The sequence below is a fragment of the Mesoplodon bidens genome (assembly GCF_964165515.1).
Source record: "Mesoplodon bidens genome assembly, chromosome: 10".
Lineage (NCBI taxonomy): Eukaryota > Metazoa > Chordata > Mammalia > Artiodactyla > Ziphiidae > Mesoplodon > Mesoplodon bidens.
The window spans coordinates 102,983,951-103,007,335 of NC_138172.1; the positions used below are offsets into that span (position 1 = coordinate 102,983,951).

General features: G+C 41.4%; 1 protein-coding gene across 13 annotated transcripts in view; it reads right to left on the reverse strand.

Moving 5' to 3' along the window:
• The window catches only part of PRP4K (pre-mRNA processing factor kinase PRP4K), a 40,979-nt gene continuing 17,594 nt past the window's right edge, over positions 1-23,385 (reverse strand). Inside the window, exons 4-18 of one of the 13 annotated variants that reach the window (XR_014016935.1) lie at positions 20,954-21,109; positions 19,538-19,619; positions 18,021-18,231; positions 14,733-14,806; positions 13,413-13,503; positions 12,560-12,707; positions 10,718-10,855; positions 9,915-10,068; positions 7,216-7,330; positions 6,503-6,654; positions 5,296-5,382; positions 3,851-4,592; positions 3,291-3,336; positions 2,688-2,774; positions 1-2,430 (exon numbers count right to left, since the gene is read on the reverse strand). Coding sequence is in view for 1 of the 13 variants with exons in the window: in XM_081247194.1 (XP_081103320.1) it covers positions 4,389-4,592; positions 5,296-5,382; positions 6,503-6,654; positions 7,216-7,330; positions 9,915-10,068; positions 10,718-10,855; positions 12,560-12,707; positions 13,413-13,503; positions 14,733-14,806; positions 18,021-18,231; positions 19,538-19,619; positions 20,954-21,109 (1,612 nt within the window). In the remaining 12 variants the exon portion in view is untranslated. Of the gene's footprint in view, positions 4,593-5,295; positions 5,383-6,502; positions 6,655-7,215; positions 7,331-9,914; positions 10,069-10,717; positions 10,856-12,559; positions 12,708-13,412; positions 13,504-14,732; positions 14,807-18,020; positions 18,232-19,537; positions 19,620-20,953; positions 21,110-23,385 lie in introns of all 13 variants that reach the window. The other 12 variants (XR_014016940.1, XR_014016937.1, XR_014016938.1 and 9 more) reach the window with 12 other exon arrangements.

Below are 23,385 nucleotides of genomic sequence, written 5' to 3' on the forward strand. Positions count from 1 at the left end.
TGGTAACAAGAGGCACATTTTATTACATTTTCCTAATAAGTCAACTTGGGAACATTGCTGCTGAAATGCAAGTTACAATTCAAATGACACTGGGAATAGTTAGGATACATGTCAAGTATTTTCAGAGATGAGCTTCCATATCTTGGTCACTAACTGGAAAGATTCTTCAGAAGAACAGTCCCTTACCCTACACACAGGAGGAGAAGAATTAAAGACACCATGATGATATCTATCAGAATAACTGGAAAGCATTTTAAAAGTCAATTTAGTGTACATTCATTGACATGTAAAACACATGAATTTGTAGTGAACATTTCTATAAGGACATTTCATCTCAGAAAAGAATGATAAAATTCCCATTGAATACGCCTGAACTAGGATTCTAGGAAAAAGAAAACACTTTATGAAGCCCAATTTCTGACAATGTCATGATAACTAACATAAAAGTACCTGCGCATTTGATATCTGGCTTCTTTCCTATCTCGACATTTAATAGGGGATTCCCTCAACTGCTCGGCCTAAATCTGAAGACATGTGATTCCCGTTTCAGAGATTCTCCTTCTCCCGGGCCAGCTAGAGAAGTCCAGGTGAAGGGGAGGGGGAGGAACGCAAAAAGGGACAAACCTGAGAACTTTGCACCTCACTGCCTCCACCACATACCCAAAACACTAGGACTGTAAAAATGTCCTGAGTATTTGTTTTAGTCAGGAAAAGGAAGTGGTCATTATAATGGCCAAAAAAAAATGTTTTTTAAACACAAAATTATTTTGAGAAAAAGTAGAGTGGAATGAAACAGGCACTGGGGAATAAAGAAACAGGACGCTATTAATAAGGACTTGAAGGTGAGGGTGAATACAAATGCTGGGAGGGTCTTAAAATTTACGACAGGACACTCCCTTCAAAACCCTGACATTCCAGCCTAATTTCTGATAACCTTCGAGAACAGGTCTACCCAGAGAACGGTGTCTAAAATGTGTAAGCTCAACTATTCCCCCAACTACAGAGAGAACTATGCCATCTTTGTGGGTTATGTCCTAGGACTTATGGACCCTGAAGTCTCACAATCACTTGGCACCATTTTTGCCATAAAGTGAAATACAGCAAAACCTTCTTGAGAGAAACTACACAGCAACTGACTGCGCTTCTGCGGAGGACTGTTCACGCCCTGGGCCCACCTAGCAGAGGGCTTGCAGAGCTCCACGTCTCTCTGCCTTAGGACATTACAGACTCCAATACAATTACGTGTGTGTGGATAAACACTGCTTACAGGGTTCCTTTCAAGTAGATAAATCAAGGAATGCTGAGTTCGGGAATTTCAAAGATCTACAGAACGTGCCCTCGCATTTCCCTTAAGAAGGAACGCTGGCAGTGCTCTGGATATCTGGTCTATTTCAAGACAGTGACCGGAGCACTGGCTGAACACAGACACTGAGGGTGAGCTGGAGAAGAGGGCGCCCCAGGATCTGAGCAGTGCTCTTAGGGTTCCTTTCTACTCTTGTGCATCAGCCAAGGAGACATGACACCTAAGGTGGGAGACTACCTTCAGATGGATGCTCTTTTGGTGGCTACTGTTTTTCTAATAATCCTTAGGGACCAATTTTGACAACCATGTGTGATGTGGAATCTCACTATCCACACGGCCAACATCACTAGATCTGACCACTATTCTCATCCTAGGGGAGGGAAGCGGGGGAGAGGCAGGAAGCATGATAAAGCGAAAACTTTACAATGAACACAGGAGCGCCACTCTAAGCACCAAACAGTAATGCACCCCAAATCATAATGCTGAAAACTAAAAAACTAGACAAAAATTAAATGGAGGATTCTTTTTTTTAAAAATCTTTTATAGGACAGAAACCTTAGCTCATGTCTTCTGGTGTCATCATCTTCCACTGAGCTGCACCTAAAACACAAAGAACAAGTGACAAGCAACTTTGTTTTTTAAAGAACACGTAACAGTTTTGAAGGCATAAGATGAACTGTCTCTAAGTGGAAGTTAACTTACTTAAGTAAGTACATAAAATGAAGCCATGAAAATCACCAGAAACATACAAACGTTAACTATCAATATTTTGAGTGAAAATAACTAGGAAAGACTTGACTATGCAGCTTATTATCACCAAAGTAAACAGTGGTGGGAAAATCACTACCCGTTTCATTCAGGTAGGAAAGCTGCGCCTGGGACGCCTTGTTTACAAGGCGTCACCACCTGAGGATGAGCACCACCTGGCATTTATGTCAGTTTATGTCTAAACCACGAGGAGATGGGGGGTACAGAGTCAAAGCTGGCCTATTGTATCATCTATCACCTTCCTGGCTGTAGTTCATTTCATGCCTTTAAATGGAGTAAAACCCACCAGAAGAATGCTGCTACTCTGATTTTCCATTCTTGAATGCACCAAAATGTGCATGCTTGTTGTAATTAGGTGCCTGGGTGAATAAAAAAATCCCATTTACAATTTTAAAATATTATTTAAACCCCTAAAATCTGATTATTTTCCACATTCCTCAGGGAGACAAGCATTAATTTTACCACCCAAACAGAAAAGATAACAAACATTTCTGAAAATTCTCTGCTATCATGGTAAAAAATACTAATTTCTTCGTGTTGCAAAACCAAACCGATTTACATGATTTTGTTTTAAATTGTTGCTAAATGTTTATCTACACATGCTGTCAGAAATAACCTTGTGAAGAAGGTGAAGCTGGTGTCTCAGCAAATCAGACCCCTTGGAGAAGGCGGTGAGTGGCCTGTGCCCCGTTTTCCTTTTTCTCTTTCCGCACCATCAGAAGGAAAAGTGAGAAAATAGCAGAAACATTAGTTAAATCCTGAATTATACCCCATAACCTACAGGAATTACCTCACTACACTGAAAGCTGACAATACTGGTAGAATTTTTTGATGAAATAATTAGGATCCTAATTATTAATAAAATGATAAACTTCTGGCTAGGTTTACATCTTTAACAAATAATTCTTTCAGTTAAAGACTTAAAGGAAGAAACGCAAGGTTGCTTTTAACTCTATATCGTTTACCTGACTTACCAGCACTGAAGACAAAAACTTTTAAAAATGGCTACAAATGCCTTGTTCACAAAAGACTTTATTACCTAGTGATGCATACTGAGAACATACAGAAATCTGCATGGTCCACGTCACATGCAGTAGAACAATCTTCACTTTACAATAAGTGAGTGTCAACTGTTTTATGCAATAGACAACACTTTAAAGTCACATCCTTAAAGAAAAGCTTCATTTACAAAAGAAATAAAAGGTAAAGAAGCAATTACCGCTTTTAAAAAGCAGCTGCTTTGTTCAAGAGTGGAAGGTTTATGCCTGTATTGAAAGACAACATGATCACAAATAATGAAAACAATGAACAAATGAAAAACACTTTTACCATAAAGCAGTACACTTTCAAAATGACATACAAATAGTTAAAAATTTCATTATGTTGTCTATCTAACTTTTAAATATGAGGACTTCCAGAATTAGGCCTCAACATTTGTTATTAGTAAATGAAAACTACGCATTGTTTCTATGTCACTAGGAACTGTATTTAACAAAATGTATATAAAGTCTATAGCAAGTTGATTTAAAAAAAATTAAAGTTAATAAGAAACAGTACACTGAAGGCGCTCTATCCATCAAGCGCATACTCTTCAAATTTTAAATGTGATGAACAGAACAGAAATTGTAACTATGCCACAGTTGCAATGCCAAAAAATAAAACAAGATCAGTTATCACACATGCAGGGAATTCTGCCACAAAGCTAATATCCCTCATTTGTCAAATTGTTCCAATAAAATAACATCTTAAAACACCAGTGATGTTGATGGTTTAGCTTACCTTCAGTGTACTGAATGTTGTACACAACCTGCTTTAAAAGAGGAGACCATCCCTGCAGGCAGGCTCAAGAAGGAACAGGCCCCTTTCGGCACTGACTACACCCAGGGCATGCTGCTGTGGCCTGCACACACACACCTAGGAAAACGTGAATATAAACAGCATTTATGCTGGCCATTTTATCTGAAGACCAAAATGAAGCCAAGTTTGCTAAAAATAAATCAACCACCCAGTATTACTACTCATTTTATAACAGATGCTTTTGTCTTTTATGTGAACTGCAACCATTTACATTAGCACTGTAATTCTGTGCAGTCTTGGCAATTAAAACATTTCTACAGTGAAATTTCACATAAGACACAAAACAGATTAACTAACATTTCTAAAAGAAATATCACCCTTGGTGTTAATTCAAATATATCATGCTTCCTCAAATTTGCTGGAGAAATATTTATAAGTTTATATACATTAATAAACTGCTGTGAAATTTCTTCAGTCTTTGTATTTAATTACTCAAACCCTTGGAGCTTCTTCATCTCGTTTAAATCTTCTCCTGGATGAAGGCATGCTGTAGGGCCTGGTTGATGCTAATCCGTTTAGCTGGGTCCAACATTAGGATCTGGTCCAACAAGTCCTTCAGCTGGTGCACTTTTTTACGTTGGTCTTCAGGAAGTCGCTGGCACCCAATCAAGTCAGCCAACAGGTCCTTAGTTGGATTAATGGTGCTCATGACAGTAACTTTCTCCTACAAATAATTTTTTAAATGTGTATCTCTAAATAAATTACTAAATATATATAACCTAAAAAACTTGAATGAAAAAGGTCAACCCCAAGTTAGCCAGGATAGTTTAAACATCATTCTGTAGTTTAATTTTATAAACAGATCAGAATGACAACAGAAAGGAATTCTATGAGAATTCAAACACATAGTTAAGTAATGAAGGTCAGGATGGTGTGTGAACAAAGGCATGGAGGTCTGGAACAAGCAGCATGCCCGCTGGCCTACTGCCGGGTGTGGAATGGTGGGGTCCATGCAGTCGTGAGTGGGGGAACCGCTGAGGACGGCAGTCTTTCTGAGGAGTTAAATCCATTATCTTATAGGTAAGAGGGCGCCAAGGAAGAATTGTGAAGCAGGGAGAGTAATACGATTGGGTTTGTTTTCAAAAAGATCACTCTGGCAGCAGTACGGAAGCTGGATGGGAAGCCAGACCAAGAAAGTGACCCAAGGAGAGAGAAAAGGGCCTCAGTACGATAAAAATAAACTCATTATACTAGGCAGACATTTAAAAATCTTTCCCATAACCTCATGTGTCTTACTCAGGAATTGGCCAACAGCAACAGGCGTTATTTTTAGCGTTTAAAATACTCGCATCTCCTAGAACCACCCGGCACACAATCCGTTAACAATAAGATAATCATCTAATGTAGCACAGCTAAAGGACACTTACCCTCTCTGTTACTTTATCAACTTCTATGTACATGAAGTTGAGGTTTTGATCAAAATGTTGGTCTTTAAATACGCCTTTCCGAATCATCTGGCAATAAAACAGAACAGGTGGATTTTGAGCTCTTAGACATTGGTAGTCTGGTCTACCGATGACCCAATACACAAGTCACACAAGTGTTCCTGTTCAGTCTCTCTGGGTTTGCTTCCTTATTTGAGAATGATCTCCGATTCCTTGTTCTCGAGAGAATAACACCTTTGGAAAAGCTCATACAAATGCTGTACCTAAGAGTACTTAACAACATGAAATTATATTTTCCCGGGCAGTGACTTAAACCAATTACAATAAATATCATGTTGTGCTCTCACTATTCAAAACTAAGACTAAGCAAAGACTTACATCAGTGGCTCTTAGGAAGAATATTACACAACTGGGGCCTTCTCTCTTGGCAGTTAAGAAACCTAACGACATTTAAAAAATTAGGTTCTAACAGCCCTAAAGTGATAGCAGGCCAGGCCTCGTTAAAACAAGTACCAACATAGCTAATTGCTGTGTATCTCAGTCTAAACGAGTCCAACGTAACAGAACTTGGACAGAACTTAAAAAACATAATGGCTTCTGACCTATAGGGAGAAAAATCTGTAAATCTCTCAAAGTCAGCACATAAGCTGAAATCATGAAAGCCTAAGATACGGTCTTTAGGCATTTTTATAAATGCCTATAAAGTTCCCGATTTGTGTTAATCAAACAAACTAATATTACAGCTCAAGCATTAAGGGTGAGTTTCATGTGCCCGTGTGAGTGTTCTCGGTATCTTCTCCCTCTCCCAAGCAGCTTCCAACCTCTATGAACGGACTGCCGTCAAGCCCCCGCCGCTCACTCTCTGATGACCGAGTCCTTCCTCCACCATCTGTCTACCTGGACCTGCATCTTTTCTCACTGCAGCTGTTACCAGTACAGGTGCGCTCCCAGGAACCCTGCTGCTGCTCTGCCCATCACCGAGTGACAACCAGTGGAAGAAGGGAAGGACAGAGCTGTGAGAAGAGCCGCATGTATCCTCTCTCCCTCAATTCCAATTCTACCTTCAAGTAGCCATGTACCTGCCTCTCAGAAATTGTTTTATAACCACTAGAGATGAGTGTCAGCAACCCACGAATCTATCGGAAGGTACCACTGAGACCTTGGAAACAAGCTCACACTAACATCCTACCTTATTTGGCATCTTTCCTTTGAGATCCATGGCGAGCTTCAACATATGGTTATTGGTTTTGCCAGGAAATAAAATCTTTCCAGTATAGAGTTCATACAAGGTGCAGCCTACAGACCACATATCTATACCATAGTCATAGCTTTTACCTATAACTGAAAACATAATACAAGTTTTAACGTATGATGATAAAAACAGTCAACTACTGTTTACTTCCATTAACAGGGGAATCAATTTAGCTCGGACCACGCAACCACCATCTGAGTACCTCGCTTTCACATTAGTTTCATATTCTTTCCCACTAATTCTTAATAGGGACTCTTAAACTTAGAAACCTAAACAAATGAGGGCGTGGGGACGGAAGTGAAGGCGCGGAAGAAAGGGCGTCTCTCTTCTCTCTCTTCATCTCGCCTTGGGTGGAGGGGCTCACCAGCCTCAGCCGAGGCAAAAGGAGGGGGAACACAGGTCCCAGACAATCCACAAAGGTGACAGCCAGACCCTGAGGAAGTAAGAGCAGTCTCCCAAAGCCGAGGGCTTTCCACACCTGCCACAACTACGGTCATCCCACCTGAGGAGGATGAACTGGCTACGGTTCCCTTCCTCATGAATGACTCAAGCAGCTGCTGCAGCGCGACGGAAAACAGTGCTTAGACAGTCAGCATGCCGCTCCCACTGCACACGACGGCCCAGGTCGAAGAGCGTCGGAAGAAACTTACTGATTTCAGGAGCGCGATAAAATCTACTGACAAGGTAAGGCGTTATGTCATTATCCGCAACATGTGAAGCCGACCCGAAGTCGCAGAGCTTTAAAATAGTTTTTGATTCATTAACCTGCAAAACATTTTACAATTGAAGTTTAACTCACGCCAGGAGAAATTAAGACACGTGATCAGATTAAAAAAACTGGCTCTGAGAAGTTATTCCCAATACTGAGAACAAAGTCACTCACTTGAAAATTCCTTTTCTAATTATTTTATAATTCAATTTCCTAATTATTAAGAGCTCTCAAATATTTGATCATAAATTAGTAAAAGAACTTTCTTCAGTGAGGAAATAAGAGATAATACCAAGTAAATTTAACCAAAGCTATTTAGAAAGGGTGGAATAGTAACAGAAAGCACTGAAGCAAAGCATCTTCTAAAAACCCCCAGGAAACCCGAACCAATCAAGTTACTGCCTAAAGGAACACGAAGACGGTCACTGAGAAGAAATCAGACTTAGATTAACTTACAACTGACTTAAGTTAACTTTCGTTTGCCAGAAAACTACGATGGCAATGAAAGCAGAAGAATGATTCAGATTCAATTTGGACAAAAAGAATAAAAACATTCTTCATCCGCAGCTGCTAGACCATCCCAAATTTAGCACTCACTTCGAGTCTAAAAAATACTAAATCCCTTAAATGTAAAGAAAGTATTAGTCAGGAAAAGGTTAAATATATTTGGCAAGACGGATAAACACGAACACCGTATCAGTCATTTGTCTCTCTTCTCCTCTGTAAGTACTTCCACATACACAGTGACAGTGACATCTGCTGAGAGGCCAGAGGTCCCATGGCCGCTGCCACTCATGAGTCAGAGCATGTTCAGGGTTAACAAGTGAAGGTAATTCACATGCCAGAGCCCCTTCCCCCCGTTCAAAAGAGACACACACAAATTCCGAGTTGGGACTTGAACTTGGCCTACTGTTCCCACCCCAAAGAAACGTAACACTTTAAATAAGCAGCCCTGGGCAGTCTCTCCTGGGATATCATAAAGCCTGGTCAGTGCTACAGACTGGTCCACTACAGACGACATCCATGGAATTAAGATAATACAGGAAAAGTACTTTTAAAGTTTTTAAATGTAAACTGCATCCAGCCACTTAAGGGTGCAGCTGCAGTAACCAGAGAAAACCCCGGGGCCACTTTAAAATCTGAGTCTGTCAGGGGAATGCTCGGGCTGGGTGAACTGCCCTCAGCAACAGGGACCCACACCCGGGCACTTCCCTCCACTCGCCCGCGGGGAACGCAGCACTTCTGCCGGACTGCCGGCTGAAATCCTGGGCTAAAAGCTTTGGATTTTCATTAACAAACAGCGCCACGTGGTTGCAGATGTCTATTTGTTCCTTTCTCAGGAAGAAGGGCAAACTGTCTGAAATCCATGAGGAAACCTATACTAGGTTTAGCACTAACTCAGAGAAAAATGAAGTTTTAAAAACAAGAGCTTCTGAGATGCTAACAAATGTCTTATTACTTAACCTCCATGGTGGTTACACAGATGTTCAGTGCATAATAACCCTTACCTTATACACAGTTTATACGTTCTTTGATATGGATGGTGTATTTCACAATTCAAAAAAGAGAAAGAGAAAAATTGAGGTAAAAATCAACTATGCAGTGGACTATGCAAGCCTACAGCTGATACTGCACCTACCAGTTCACTGGAATTACTCAGCCACTCTAACCTCAAGTAACAGCAGAGACGCAGCACCTTCCTTTTAAACTCAGACCAAACGTACAAAATGGAACGCCTCATTAATGTGGCGGTCTGGAAGGAGGTATTTTAAGATATTAAAAAAGAAGAGAAAGGGAAATCTGAACTAAGAGCTAAGATACTGACAAGGAGTCCAAAACAAACTGTAACAGGATCGTATCTTTCTTAAAACATGTGGAACATGTTATGGGCAGACGAGCTAGAATCCCCCAGCTGTGAACACGCCCCCCGACTCTGACAGCATGACAGAGAAGGGGCTGGGGAGGAAAGGGGCGCGCACACACCGATCACTCCACCGTGATGAGATGTGTTCCTAAGTTTCAAAAACATAAACACTGGGAAATCTGCATCTACCACACCAGAAGGCACGAGCTAGGAGAGGTCAAGACTGGGGAAGTCTCCCTTCCATACAAGGCCCAAGAACAACCGAGCTTTCCTGGGTGTGGCCGCCAGAAGCCACAGCTTCTAAAGCATAAAGAATACATGAAAAAGAATTATTCCTGGACACCCTAAACTCAACCCCATGCATCTGCTTCAGAGAGGGTAACTCCCTTAAACGTCCCTCGCTCTGTCAGTCTATAAGACTGGAGAACAAAGGACTGTGAACACTCCTTATTTCAGAACAGCAACACTGAAGCGTTTTTCCAGGTACCCGAGGAAGCCCATCGTTACTACATCAAAGCATTCTTGGGGTCTGTGTGCCCTCATCAAAGCCATCAATCAACAGGAAAAAACTGGGACAGCAGCCTACTTCCTCTCTCTTCATACTTTACTATAAAATTTCATGGCCCAATTTCTAGAAAAGTAAAAACTGGGAAAGTCATTTGTAATGGGTAATGCACTGAATTATTCTTCAAAGATGTCATTTCTAGAACACACCGGTAATCACATTATAGTAGAAGTTATATGGATGTACAAGGCAGCCTGATCGTTTGACTTACCAAGATATTGTCTGGCTTGATATCTGCATGGAGGATATTGCATCTTTTAAGGAGTTTTAGTGCCAAGAACAACTGCTGACTATAGGATCGCACAGCCTTAATATGAAGGCCAACATCCTTACCATATTTTTTTAGCACCTCTCGTAAATTCATACTTTTAGGAAAGAAAAAAACAAATAAAATTAGGGGTTAAAATGCAAAATGGAAATTAAGAAAGGCAAAACCATTTTCAAGCATAAAGTAAAATCAAGTTCAAAGCATGAATTACAATGAAAACACTCTGCTCAAGAAGCGCCTCCCACGGCCCAAACGTTTGATAAATTACCCTACATTGAAATGACAACACGTGACACTGTGTGTCCACGACACAATTTCCAAATGAAGAGGAGGGAAGGTATGCAGTGCTACAATGCCTACTGACTTGGAACGGGCTTCCACGTGAAAGCATAAACGTGAAGCCACAGTGGTGAAGGTGGACGTCATATTCCTACTCCGCTATTCCCATTTCTTTTCACTGTGGCTTAATCCTTTCCTGAAGTATTTAATTGTCAGAGAACTCTCTGCTGAGCCGAAGGCCACACGAGGTGAGCGTGTGACACACGGTACACAGCCAATCGCTGTTTACACGTTAACAGCTGTCAAGAGGCTAGCTCTTCACCAACAGTTAAAAAACAAAACCCAGAGCCAACTGGAAAAAACACATCAAATACCCAGAAAATTTATCACGGCATTTATCTGAACTGAGGCTGGCAAAGGTGAAGAAGCTGAGTTTTCAGGGTAATGTACAGGTTTTGACACTGTACCTCAGAGGCTCAAACACGAGGCAGAGATGCTGTTTGTGATAAAAGTGTCTGAAGAGTCGCAAACAATGAAATTTGTCATCAGGATCAGCATCGTTCAGTTTTTTCAAGAATTCTAATTCTTTTAAACCAGTTTTTTGCCTGAAATGAAAAAGAAAATTAGGTCAAAATTGGATACATCAACAATTTAGGAAAACTATGCAAACAATAAATGCTGGAGAGGGCGTGGAGAAAAGGGAACCCTCTTGCACTGTTGGTGGGAATGTAAATTGATACAGCCACTATGGAGAACAGTATGGAGGTTCCTTAAAAAACTAAAAATAGAACCTACCATATGACCCAGCAATCCCACTACTGGGCATATACCCTGAGAAAAGCATAATTCAAAAGGACACATGCACCCCAATGTTCACTGCAGCACTATTTACAATAGCCCGGTCATGGAAGCAACCTAAATGTCCAGGGACAGATGAATGGATGCAGAAGATGTGGCGCATAAATACAACAGTGCATTACTCAGGCATAAAAAGAAACGAAATTGAGTTATTTGTAGAGACGTGGATGGACCCAGAGACTGTCATACAGAGTGAAGCAAGTCAGAAAGAGAAAAACAAATATCATATGTGAACGCATATACGTGGAATCTAGAAAAATGGTACAGACAAACCGGTTTGCAAGGCAGAAATAGAGACACAGATATCGAGAACAAACGTATGGACACCCGGGGGGAAAGCCAGGGTGGGTAGGGGGGTGGGATGAATTGGGAGATTGGTATTGACATATATGCCCTACTATGTATAAAACAGATAATTAATAAGAATCTGCTGTATAGCACAGAGAACTCCACTTCGTTGTACAGTAGAAACTAAGACAGCACTGTAAAACAACTATACCCCAATTAAAAAAAAAAAAAGAATTTAGGAAAACTAAATAATATGTATTTATTTAGTGATGTGTTTAGTCTGTTTTTTTTTTAAGTACTAATAATAGAACTGCTGAGGAATACAAGTCTCTATATCATTCACACAATACTTTACTCTTAGCCAAATACTGTTTTCATGGAGTTAATTTCCAAAATAATCAATGAACAAAACAGAAACATCGAGGAATAAACCCACCTTGCTTTAACAGAAATAAATCTTGCACATTTTATCTCAAGATGTCTTGATGTAAATATTATCCTCCGAAATTCTAGTTATAATTTGTCAATAGGCTACATTTTAAAATTAGTGTCTATAATACAGGAGCTGGGGACTTCCATCAAACAAACTTTCTAAGCCTAAGACTTCAGTATAAACCTAAACACTTCTTTCCTGCATTTCCAAACCAGTGCCAAGTTGACTTTAATGCTAGCTCAGTGTGTGGCATAGATTACGCATTAAAGCACACGGGCATGGCAATCACCTCCTTGCTCATAAAGAGAGGAGGCAACAGACAAAGATACAAATAATTCCCAGAACTATCTGATTTTACACCTTTTGCAGGCCACCATATGCTCAGTGACAGCTAATCAATCTGACCTTTTGGTTTCTCACCTTTCATCTTGAGTTTAAGCTATTCACAGCAAAGGATGGTCGTAAGACAAGCGGTAGATGGAAGGAGTCTGAGCTGACATCAGTGCACAAAGCAAGTGCTGAAATGCACTGAAATGAATTAAATACAATCAGCCTACGGTTCTAGTGCTTCACACAGAACAACACGTGACTATCAATGAAATACCCAGCGCTGCTCTGTTGTTCTATAAGCCCGATACCTGTCCTACACAGACTGTGGGCACCATTTGGAAACAGGCTCATCTGCGAACACCCGCGCTGGTGAAGGTCTTGTTCTGCCTCCTGAACTCACATGAGCTCGTTGTTCCTGATGATCTTCACGGCCACCTCCTGGTTGGCCCTCGCATTATCCCTGGCTCGGACCACGTTACTGAACACGCCTTGACCCGTGTAGCCATACACGTTATAACGCTTATCCAGGACTTCACCTATGTTCACACCTAAAAAGGTAAGCTGAAAGATTAGAATCCTGACCATAATAGATCACTGAACAAAACTGTGAGATACACATCATAAAAGTCGAAAAGTAGGATACACAGTGCAGTCACTTAAAAACTGTGTCAAATCTCTGCTGTGTGCTTGGCTTCCTGGACACCACGGAGACTCAAGGCCTCGCCCCCATCGTGACCCTCTTGCAGAACGTGGTTCAAGTTGCCGGCTGCCAACCACTGCAGGAAGACTTCCTGCTCTCCTAGCAACTGCTGACAATCCTAACACTGAGGAGGGAAGAACGGTGCTCGCTGCAGGGTTTCCAACTGTAGTCTGTGTGACTGGCACCCGCTCCCTCTGGAGGATGATCTCATGGCTGAAAATAACTTTGAATAGATTTCAGCTGCACATCAAGTCCCCACCTCACTTCACTTTGTGATGCTTCTGGGCTGTAACATGGGCTCACGAAGCTGCTAGATGTGCCACCCTTTTCAAGTGACGGCACTGTGGTGTGACTTTCAGAGTCTCCCAAGTGTGAAGGCATTGGGCCACATACTTGTACAAGATGTCACGATGAACTCTAAAATTACCAAGAACTGTATTGAAAAGGAACATGTATAACTGAGCCACTCGCCATACCCGTGAAACCATCACGTCAACAACTCTACTCCAACAGAAAATCAAAAGTGGAAAAAAAAACGGGACTGTGAACTCACGATAATAGCCTTCTGCATCAGTCCAGTTATCCCTGAGGTTGGGATTCTCTTTGAAATCTTTTCCAATGCCAGCAGCCCGCAGACGCGCACTCTGAAATTAAGGCAGCAACATGAGCTATTTAGCCACCAAACAGGCAGACATTTAAAGCACTTCCTTTAAAAGAAAAACAGGTAGAACCAGCTAAAATTTGGTAACATTTTATGCCAACTTAAATAAACTCTTACTATGACTTATATAAATGCAACACAGCAGAAACATGATTATCTAAGTCTCTTGAATCACAATAATGCTCAAGAAAAAAATAACAAGTTATCTTCACATTTCTTTTACTGCCCCAGTCACGTAACACCCCCTCCCTGTCTCCTCCCATCTATGGATGAAATGTCACTGGCTGCGCGAGAAGATGAGTTTAAGAATATCTGGGGCTTCTGAGGAGTCTTCACTACACATCACTCACATCACTCACTCTCCATGATACCCAGAAAGCCCTTCAACATCATCCAGGTGGATGATGGGTGCCAATACTTTAACTGGCTCAACATCATTTCACGCTTTCGTAACCCATCTTTTTTGCGTGTTCCTGTGGCAGCACAGCACATACGGGACCCGTTACTTAACCCAATCACCGGTGTCTTCAGGGTCCTGGATGGACATCACTGCTTATCCTAGTCCATTTTTATCTCCCTGTTACATGTTTATCTCTCCCCCCTCCCTTCACCAAAGCCTCTGTATTTCTCACGTTCTTTTAAATTTATGATGGAAATGGCCTGCTACTTTTGAGACCATTTTTCAAGAAAATCTTTCCAAGAAAAACCACTGATAAAATGGCTAACGGTACAAAACTTCTTAACCCACTCCTTATAACATTTCCAACTCTTCCGTGACTTCTATTAGGCTCCAAATCCTTAAGTTCCCAATCGCCTACAATGGAGAGGCCCAAAGTGGACTCTAGGCCTGAAAATTACTGACATCACCTGGTCTCCCCTGACTACAGCACACATACACAGAGGCTTGTGAATCCAAGAAGCAAGCTGTTTAAAAAGAAAATAACTACACATATAAGTCATTTGGTATATTTAAATTTTATGAAGCCCTCAGATTGTTCTGCTGTACTTGTTTTAAAATTTGATTTAATTTCAGACAGAGAAAAGTTGCCAAACTAGTATAAAGAGATTCTAGATACACTTCACCCAGACTTTCCAAATGTTAGCATTAATTTGCTTTATCCTTCTCTCTATATATATATATACCACTGAAATACGTATTTGTTATATACCCTTTTCTGATTAACAGTTGTGTTATGACTTAAAATTACTCACGTCAAAATACGCAGCAAACATATCATCAGATTCTGTAAACATATCGGGTGCCAACAGCTTCTTCTGAGATGAACCTTAATGGAAATTAGCATTAATATTTGAAAAATGAAGAGATACAAATCGAAACACAAATAATAAATCAATGGAAAATCACTAACAGCAATTCAAACTTTGTTTTCCTCTTGCACATCCGTTTTTCACCAATACCCAACTTAAAATCACTTTGTAACACTAAGACATATAAAGCTATCCACTTTTTACTGAGAACGCACTTCAGAAAGTTGAAAGACCTAATATCGATACTTCCACTAACGTTGAATTAATATGCTAATAACTAAGCAACGATTAGGTATTACAAAGGAAGTTCCTCTCTAAACTGCAATTAGCACCCTGCATTATGAATACAGATCTACGTATTTCTCTCCTAAAATGCCTAATGACCCCATTAAAACACTGGGCAAAAAAATAAATGTAAGGAAAAAAAGAATGCAACAGCTTTAATCATATGAACACATGCCCGATCTCATATGCCCATCTCAAACGCAAATTAAAATCACAATGAAATGCCATCTTATGAGACTGGCTAAAAATCTAAAAGTATGACAACATTCTATTAACAAGGCCCTGGATAAAAAGCCCTCAGACATTGCTTGTGGGATGGCAAAACTGGGGAATCTGGAAGTATACAGCAAAATAACATATTTATTCAGACCCAGAAATCCCACATCTAAGAAACCATTCCAAAGACACAGTAACAAGCAGAAAAAAAACGACTTAATGCACAACGCTGTTATCATTAATGCTCCAATCAACAGCCAAACATCTACCATTAGAAGACTAACTGAATAAACTATGGCACACTCACCACACTGGAGTAATATGCAGCTGTAAAAAGGAATGGAGGTCATTTCATACAGCTGAGTATGTATAATATTTTGTGTGCATATGTAGATAAAATATAAATACATGCATATATGAAAGATGTTTTAATGATTTTTTAAAAACTCAAAATATTCCTAAAAATCAAAAGCAAATGGGGCTTCCCTGGTGGCGCAGTGGTTGAGAGTCCGCCAGCCGATGCAGGGGACACGGATTCGTGTCCCGGTCCGGGAAGACCCCACATGCCGCGGAGCGGCTGGGCCTGTGAGCCATGGCCGCTGAGCCTGCGCGTCCGGAGCCTGTGCTCCGCAACGGGAGAGGCCACAACAGTGAGAGGCCCGCGTACCGCAAAAAAAAAAAGCAAATGAAAATAAGCCTAAACCAAATCAAACTGGTGGTATAACCGTAAAGAGGAGAACTATTTCAAAAAACTTTAAAAAAACACAGGTTTGTATACATCTTGAAATATATCCTAAGGACAAAACCATTACATTTTCAAACTGCATTCAGTACATTTAATACTGACAATCGCAGTGATAACTCTGCGTATGAAAGTTTCAAAATAACCTAAGTAACTGTGTTTATTAGGAACCAAGTTTTTCTGCTGTAAAAGAGAGAAATACAAAGTCAAGAAACTTAATAAAAACCCTGTAATCTCCAATTTGAATTTGGCAAATCAGTATGAACTCCTCCTTTCCAAAAATGTATGTATTTCCTAGTTTGGTCCACGGAAAAGGCCCATCAGTAATGGGCATCCCTAAGTGCCCTGTAGTCTCCAAGTGGCATTTTCTACTAAGTGGAACCAAGGATCCCTGGAATAATAACTGATTTTGCTCTGGGGCAAGATACACACAAGATGAGCCTATGATGTCTTACTGCCTTGGAACAGGAGTCAGCAAACTACAGATTGGGCCGAATTTGGCCCCTTGCTTGTTCCTGTGTGGCCCTGACACGTGAGCACCACGTGAACTTGAGTGCATCAAGCGTTTTGGGAACGTGGCCATGCTCATCCATCTGTGCTGGCCCAGACGCTCTGTACCACGAGAGCACAGCTCAGTAGTTGGACCAGAGAAACATGTCTAAAATAATTACAAAAGCCTAAAATATTGGATATTTTACAGAAAGCCCCTGTCCCAGAAAGTAAAACAGTCATGTTAAATAAATACTGCAGGGTTTGCCTCAAAAAGACACCAGAAACCCATTTAAAAGGGGCTCCCTCCTCGGGTGAAGAGAGAACAATCTAAGCTTCAAAAAGAAAAATGGCAGCAGTGGATCCAAACAGAGCATAATGACACCAAATAATAAAAATCCAACAAAATAACCAAAATCTCACTGGTCACCTCTGGAGGTTGCTAGGGCACCAACTCTATGCTATGCTAAAAACTGGTCAATAAGTGAAAATAATGAAGCATTTCACCTGCCTTTCCTGTACGAACTATATTTTGGGGTAACCAAAGAATGAAAGCCTCTTCTTTTACAGAATTAGAGCTAATAATTCAAAAAGAATGATAGAGATTTAAAAAATCACCACTTTGGAAACCCTGCCGCCCCCAGTGAAATAATGGATCTAAGCAGGGACCATCAATGGCTGCTAAAAGCATGAGGCGAACAGCTGAACAGAAAGTTCAGTGGAATATCTTACCTAAACACACCACCTCAGTGTCAATAAAAACAGGACACAGCCACACCACACCTTACGTGCCACCAGATGTGATATAAAAGTACATACCGCCAGTTAATGAAGCATTCTTGCCAAAAAAATTAAACCGACACCTATTCAAGTCTCCAACACTAACTACTAGTTTTCAAGGAATACGTAGGAGAGAGGAAATAAATGACACAAGAATGTGGCCAGACAAAATCAGAGTAGAAAAGTTCACAGGACACAGGCCCTAGCACCTTCACAAGGGGGGCATCGGGGGGCAGGGGACAGACCACACCACAATGAGAAATCTATTAAAAAAGAGACTTCAGAGATGTATACCCCAAACATAATGTGTATCTTATTTGGATTCTGACTCAAACCAACCAACTTTAGACATCAGACATTTAAAAATTATCAACTTTATCAAGTGTAAATAATGTTTTTTAAAAGGTCCTTATCCAGCAAATACAAACTAAAGTATTCCCAGGTGAAATCAAATCATGGCTGGGATTTGCCTGAAAATAGCCTAGCAAGCCAAACCGAAGGTGGTGAACACGCGTGTGGGGTTCAGGGCGACACTCAGGTCACGCCCACAGGGAAAAGTCACTGAGGCGCACGGGACCCTGCCGTCCTCTGCAGTTTGCAGAAGCAGCATTCCTAGTCCCCCTCCCATCCCCATCCCCAGATAACCTCTCTCCTTATGAAGTAACAGGGCTGCAAATTCAGAGAAAAGCATGGTCGGAACAAAACTGTAACTGACTCACCATTATTCTGTTCGACCGTCATGAGATTATGCTTGGCTTTGACCGAGGCCTCAAACGTATCAACGTTCTCCCGTTCGTACTCCTTGACGTCGGCAGCTACCCTTTCCAGAATGTCCTCAGGAGAGGGAGAGCGGGTGCGAGTGCTGCTCTGGGGGCTGCTGGGCTCAGACGGCACGGACATGTTGCTGTCCTCAGCAAGGTATTTGTATTTCTGCGGCGACGACACAGAGTATTACTGTCACAACATCTGGTGCTAAGAGGGCCTGAACTGAAAAGTTAAGTGTCCAGTAATGCTAACGAAGTTTTAGAGGTATTGAAGTCTTAACTGAATTAGATCCACAATCCCTTATATATAATTCCAAATCCACAAAACTCTGGAAGCCTTTCTATGTTTGGTGCACGTTCATTAGGTGGCAAAATCTGCGCCGCAGAGGTGTGACGTTCTAACAGCCTCACCTTCCCCAGGGTGAACGTGACACGCCTCACTGACTGCAAAACTCTCCTAGCGGCTGGTCATGGGGTGCTGTACTAGACCCCATTGATGGGGCAAAGGAATATACATATATGCACCATATTACCTTTCTAAAATTCACATATTTCTGAGTTCTGAAGCACATCTGGCCCCAAAGGTTGGAGATAAGGGATTGTGGACCTGGGTAAGAACAAAAAAAGATTCAACCAAGTCTTTAGGGATATCAGTTTAATAACAGTTTCATCAGTGCCCCACAAAGGTAAGTTTCCCCTGGAATTCTAGTTATGCCCTGTGTACACACGTGATTCAAATTCTTTCCCTCACTCTGAAATGCGGTGGCTGCTCTGTTTACACAAGCTGCTACGACTGTCCTTTCCCTGTCTGCTGTCCTCCTAACAGCACCCAAGCATGTTTCATATCTTCCAGAATTCTTCCTCTCAGCTCCATTACTCACCCCCACCACATGACGGTGAGAGAAGGTGCTTTACAGGGACCACCATCCTCCAAGGTTGGAGTGGCCAGGCCTCACCTCAGGATGGCAGGGACAACCGGCAGCCTTCCCAGGCAGCTCACCTTACCATTAGGCCTGAGTTTGACACCCTTTCCCACCCAATCCCTGCACCGCTCGGCGCTCAAGGAGTCTTAACAATTATTGAGATGTTCCATTTAAACACTCACATCTGCATTAGAAAATGTGCCACTTTATTAGGCATTAAAAAATCTTTTCCACATATTAACAGGCTATTTATAAGTTTGAGCTAGAGGAAATTCCTCCAATTTATACTCACTTAGGAGGGTTTTCTTGTTCATCAACTTAAAGAACAAAAAAGAAAGCAAACCCCAACTTTTGTCCTATACAAGAGGTTTCTATCAGAACCCCACGTATAACAGGAGAGAGTAACTGTCTCCCTTTTATGAAGGAACCACCTCCCTGCCAAGACCTAGTCACCTGCTACTGCGGTCACTGCACTGTCACAGTACAGCTCCTGAAGTCTGTTAGCAGTGGTGAAGGGCTGCTGACCAAAATGTTACTGAAACCACGTACCTGAACGATGGCCTGCCTTTGTATTCTTCTCTGTTCTATCAAGGCTTCTTCATCTTCCTCCTCAACATCAAAGTCTTCAAGGCTTAGAAAAAATTACACACACCCCCGTGTAATTAACTTCAAACATACTTAGAGACTCCAAAAGCATTACGTTTATACGTTAAAAAAAATAAAAGCTGGAAAATGTAGGTCATCAGTACATTTGAGCAAAAATCTTAAGCCACCCCACTCTATCCTTGCTTTTAAACTATCATGGTTTGGAATCCTGGCAAGTAATTTAACCCTCTACGTCTCATTTTTCTCCTCACCTGTTTCATAGCACAAAGACTGGGAACAAAAGAAAGATGCCTACGTTTAAAAGTCATCACTAGCTGTGCCTTGTAGTAAAGTCATTTCATCTCTGCAGCCCTCGTTTCCACACCTATACAACAAGAGGGGGGCTGGGACACACAAGTAAACTGCTACCTTTTCTGGGTCACAGAAGCCTTTGAAAGCTATAGATCCTTTCCCCACCCAAAATACACAGGTAGACATTTGCACACAACCTGAAGGGAAAGTGGCTCTACCTGCAAACACTGCCCCGACCGGTTCAGATGGTCCCCCAAGAACCCTGCACTCTTCATGATCGCTCCTAGCGCAGCCTTTTCTACGACCTGCTGGATGTTCACTGCAGAGGTGTAAGTGACCTGCACTCTGAAGGTATCAGGTCTGCGCAGGACACTTTCCCTCCACTCAGCCCTCTTCTCTCCCAGCTCCAACCAGGCCTCCTCAGCTCAAGGGCTGCTAACACTAGGACAGTTCTGGGCGGTGGGGCGTGTCCTACACACTGGAGGATGCAGAACGGTGTCCCTGGCCTCCCGCTACTAGATGACAACTAAACAGGTCTTTAGACATCGCCAAAACATCCCTGGGAGGCAAATCTCCCCCCGCTGAGAACCACTGCTCTAAATTCGTCTCACTTATTTTTGAGATGTGCCATTTAGACAACAAAGTTTGCATTAAAAAAATTTCCCCACTATTTTATTAGGCACTGAATATTTCTGCATTTTCCACACTGTAACAGGCATAGCAAGTGTGTATCATTTACACAAAATGGAAAGTCTAAACTTAGTAAAAAAATCCCCCCACCAAAGCTGGTAACTGAGATTGGCAGGATACCTCTATGGTTCCTAATGAAAATATAGAAGGAAAGGCTCGTGATAAAGTGACGGCCCATATTCACTCCAGCCAAACCAAAATTCAGACAACCATGACCTCTGTCACGTAACCTATAAAAGCTGCACAGAAGATGAACTTAAATTCAGGGTCAAATTAATGTATTTGCTTAAAATATTCAGATGGCAATTAAAGATTTCCAAGTCAAACAGTGTTTCTCTGATCTGGAAAAAGGAAATTATAGGAAAGTTCCGTTCTTACTTGTCATCAGATGAAGATTCCTGCTCCACTTTCATTCCTTCAGACAGACTTCCCTTAAATTTATCTTCCTTTACTTTGCTTCGGCTCCTACGTCTACGACCACCCCGGGACCGAGACCGCCTCCTCAGGCGTGATCTGCTCCTTCGACCTCTGTCCCTGTTTGAGAAGACGACGACATATTGTAAAGGTCAATTAAAGTTGAGGAGGCTGTGAGTTTGCTGGGCGTAGGGGTAGTACAGGGACTCTCTGTACCTTTCAAAAGCTCAGCTCTGTTGTGAATCCAAAAGCGTTCTAAAAGTCAAGTCTTTAAAAACAGTTAAAATTTTAAAACAAAATTAACACACCATCAATAAGATTCGGATACCCAGCCTGAACTGACGACAACTAAACCACAGCTACCCTTCTTACCAACTACAAAGGGGCGCGAGGGAACTGTCGGGGCGGTGGGAATGCTCTGTACCTGGATGATGACAGCTGTGTGACCACACATCTGTTGAAACTCACAACTTTACAACAAAAAGGGTGAATTTTACTTTATGTAAATAACATGTCTCGATGAACTTGATTTTTTAAAAGATCACTGCTGAATAAAGTACAGGAAAGACAAAGGTGACAGAAATTCTAAGTCTAATTAATATGGCCCTCAGACATTGTTATAAATGCCCTGTTAACCAAACAGAAAGTGACATCAGAGTTCAAGTATGAAGGTGGAAGTCTGTGGGAGAAAGTGCTGTGGGACTCCCAACAGAAAAGGCTGTGAGTCTACAAAGGGCTGATAAACTATGTTCACGTCACATCTGACCATGTCTACCTCAGATTTCTTCTGAAACCTTACTAAAACAACATTAAAAGGAACAATGACAAAATAAAACCTTCGGTCAAAGACAATGTGAAGAGATGTGACCACAGATACCAATAAAAGCTTGAAACATGCAAACTGGACAGAAAAGCAGCAGCAGATCCAATCTAAATCTTAGTCCAATAGGGACATACAAGGTAAATAAGAAACAAGTCAGTGCCTGCCACAAAGCCCCAGGAAGTCTCAAGCTCTGGAGACACTGTGTCCTCTGAAGGATGGAGTACAAGGGAAAAGCTAAAGAGAATTGGTTGAAATCCTTTAGGAACAGCTTGACTTGCTATATTCCCCTTTCTGACTCAGTGGAGAATGCCACTGGCCGCCCCTCCCCACACGACCGCAGGAAACTTAATATTCACTTTACAGAGAGGTAGTGGTGGTTGTGAAAACTGGCCCACGGTACTGGAAGGCACTGCACGGGGAAGAGAAGGGTTAAGGGGGGACCCACATTATTTAGGACCGGAACTCTACTGGCAGCCATGTCTTACTCTCTAGCAGATGAGGAGATGCTGGAAAACTCACGAGCCCAAAAGGAAAGATCTACAGTCACTGATATGCTAATCCGCCACCAATGCACAAGTTCCAGGTTGTCAGAATGGAAGAAAGCATCCATTTAGCGTTCTAAACCAGAATAGAAAAATAAATAAATAAATAACAAGTATGTAAATAGTCATTTGCGACTTTCCTGGCAGTCCAGTGGTTAGGATTCTGTACTTCCATGTCAGAGGGCCCAAGTTCCACCCCTGGTCAGGGACCTAAGATCCTGCTCTCATGGAGAGGATAGGCAGATGAATCAGAATAGGCAGCAAGGAAGGATCCACCTGATCAAGGAAAGTCCTCAAGTGAAAAGGCAAACAAGCAGCAAAAGAAATCTGGGTAGAAACAATATATAGGCAAGAGAAGAAAACTATAAAGAACAAAAGCTCCACAAAATAAACTCATTATCATCTTTGACATAAAGATGCTACTTCCATAAAATGAAGGTAAAATGTTATTAAAAAATAAACAGCCAACAAGGTCTTGGAAATTTAAAAAATTATGAGTGTGCAGAAGGGAGAAAAAACAAAATCAACAGAAAGGTAAGAAGGCAGATTGAGAAAGCTTCTCAAGACTGAAAGTAGAACAAAAGGACAAACATAAAAGATGAGAAAGAACACATTCACAGAAAGAGAGACAAAATGCAAAGACAGAGACTTTGTACCGGATGAAGGAACAAGATAAAACTCCAGAAAAACAACTAAATGAAGTAGAGATAGGCAACCATCCAGAAAAAGAATTCTGAATTATGACAAGTGAAGATGATCCAGGACGTGGGAAAAAGAATGGAGGCAAAGATCGAGAAGATGCAAGAAATGTTTAACAAAGACCTAGAAGAATTAAAGAACAAACAAACAGAGATGAACAATACAATAACTGAAATGAAAAATACACTAGAAGGAATCAACAGCAGAATAACTGAGGCATAACAACGGATAAGTGACATGGAAGACAGAATGGTGGAATTCACTGCTGTGGAACAGAATAAAGAAAAAAGAATGAAAAGAAATGAAGACAGCCTAAGAGACCTCTGGGATAA